Here is a 2,500-nt window from a genome sequence, read left to right on the forward strand (position 1 = left end):
AAATCGGATAAACCTGCCTTTCCACTTTCCAAAGGTATTTTCAACACTCATCCTTGCCCGGCTCAATTGGTAATTGATTTTTTTTTTTTTTTGTATTCTTGGTGTGGTGCTATTTTCTGGGTATGGCTTCATTAACCAAGGGAGCAAAGGATCTGCAGCATCCCCAATTATAACTGGGTTATTTTCTGCCCGGATATTTCTTCCTCCACGTTCTGTGGGAAAAGAGTGTTATTGTTTCCCTTTTCAAAGGTTTTCGAATTTGAAAGAACACGTGCATCGTGTACACTGCCTGGCCAACCTATCACAACATCTCCGTACGGGTGATTGTGATCCACCACAGCCTGCATGATAATACTGCGGTACCCCTTCCTGTTGACATAATCAGCATGACTCTCATTCGGGGCGAGTATGGGAATATGAATTCCGTCAATTGCACCACCACACATTGAAAATCGCCATCCTAAATTGCAACCCTGAATAACGTTCAAAAGGTTGTCTCCACGTGTACATGAAATGGCGCATGCCATCTTATTTCTAATAGCCTCGCACACTTCCTTAATGCAGGTACGCACAAAGGCAACTGATACACTAAATAAGTTTCCAATCGTGCGATATTCTTCAGTCGAGGCCAGGTAGTACAAAGCGATTGCTAGTCGATGTCGTCGATTTGGCGTTACAGCTTTTCGCATTGGAGTGTCCTGTCGAGATATCTCATCAACAATCTCGTGGAGAATGTATGTAAATGTTCCACGAGTTACTCTAAAGTTGGAATACCACAGTTCATCAGGAAAGGATGCTTCGACCATGTCAAACCACGCAAAAGAATGGAGATGCACCCATACCTCTCTTGAGCGTGGAGGATATAGACAGCCCAGAATAGCTAGCTTTCATGCATGTGAGAGCGGTGCAAGGGATGACCTTTTCCTCCCTCAATTGTGAAAAAAGTTTTCGCTTTTTCAAAGCAACAAGCCATACAATTGGTTTTTGCACTCGAGGATCTGCCATTTTCTTTTTGAACAGCCCGCGAAAGCGCGCCGGAAGCGCGCCTGAAATCATATGTGAACCGCTGTCATACAAGCGTACGGACTCACAAATTTAAGTTCCAGAAATCAACATGACAAGACTCAGGCGGACCGTGCCAAACTTTTAGCCCGCGGGCCAAAATTTAGGAGTGCCGTACCCAAAATGAATGTCCTGTAAATGCGCCTTCAGTCACTTTCGGTGGTCTGAGTTGCGAAGCTATTGTAGGATCATTACCATCTAAACTACTACTATGTACTTATTGACTGAATGGGAGGGCCGGACGGGAAAATATTTGGCCCGAGGTCATGGCGTACGGACTGAGCGCAGCGAGGTCCCTGCACCATGACCGAGGGCCAAATATTTTCCCGTCCGGCCCGACCTAACTCAGTCAATAAGCATTTTATCATATGACCACCGCGCTTTTCCTTTTTTTTTTTTTTTTTTTTTTCGGGTAGCAAAATTCGGAATGTTCACTTACGTCGCTCATTTTGACCGAAAAGTTGTTTTAGTTCGCATCTCGCGTGCGCTTTCATTGCAAAGCTATTGAGAAAATCCCCGAATGAGGGCCGTACCCGATCCCAGCAGGGCCGGACGGCCCTGCTCGCGCCATCGCGTACGGCCCTCATACGGGTGTTTTCTCAATACTTTTGCAATGAAAGCGCGCGCGGGGCCGTACTGGTCATATGATAATAGAGCATTCCGCCTTTCAAAGTGCCGCTGTGTTGCATGTTGTCGTTCGATGACAACGAACTTCGTCGTGACATTTATCACAGAAAAAGAAGGCTTCTGGGCCCGGTTGTTCAAAAGCCGATTAACGCTAATCCCAGATTAAAAATTAACCGAGGAGTTTATTTCTCTTCTCCTAAATGCTGTTCAACGCGGATATTTGGCAAAACTTTACATTAGAAGAAGTCAATCTTGAAAAACAAAAGTAAACGAAAGAAATTTTCACCAAAAAGTTGAAAACATCAAACAAAAGTTTACACTAACACTGGATTAAGTTAATCGGCTTTCAAACAACCGGGCCCTGAAGACATTTCCGCGTGGACGACAACCTCGTTCACGCAACGAGTTTGCGCATTGTTGACGTATGTATACCATGATGCTCCACGACCAAGTGCGCCCACTATGACGTATGCCCGCTCTTTTCGAATTTCCACTGGCTTTCCTAGGCTGCTAAGGCTGGTCATTCGTATTTTCAGCTTATTTGTGACAAGAAAACTTAGGTAAGTGTCTTTGTTTATATTTAGTATCGATTTATTCCAGAAAATCTGTATCACGATGCTCGACTGGCTTTTAAGACTCTTAATATGGTGAGCTCGATTGTGTTAATGCACTAGTCATTTGTTTTCCCCACCCCCCGACCCCATGGGATAGTGGGGACATGGGGAAATTACTGGGGCAATTGCGCGAGATTACGCCACAATTACGCCTCTAGGGGGTAGGGAAATTACAAGATTTTCGTTCCTCTGCCCTA

At 44.9% G+C, this 2,500-nt stretch overlaps 1 protein-coding gene across 1 annotated transcript; it reads right to left on the reverse strand.

Annotated features, from left to right (window-relative positions):
* Positions 1 to 167: 167 nt before the first annotated feature.
* Positions 168 to 806, reverse strand: LOC137968357 (putative nuclease HARBI1). The gene has a single exon (XM_068814950.1). It carries the CDS (start codon positions 804 to 806, stop codon positions 168 to 170), a length of 639 nt encoding a protein of 212 aa, XP_068671051.1.
* Between the last annotated feature and the right edge of the window lie 1,694 nt (positions 807 to 2,500).

Source organism: Montipora foliosa, chromosome 8, assembly GCF_036669935.1.
Source record: "Montipora foliosa isolate CH-2021 chromosome 8, ASM3666993v2, whole genome shotgun sequence".
In the NCBI taxonomy this organism is placed as follows: Eukaryota; Metazoa; Cnidaria; class Anthozoa; order Scleractinia; family Acroporidae; genus Montipora; species Montipora foliosa.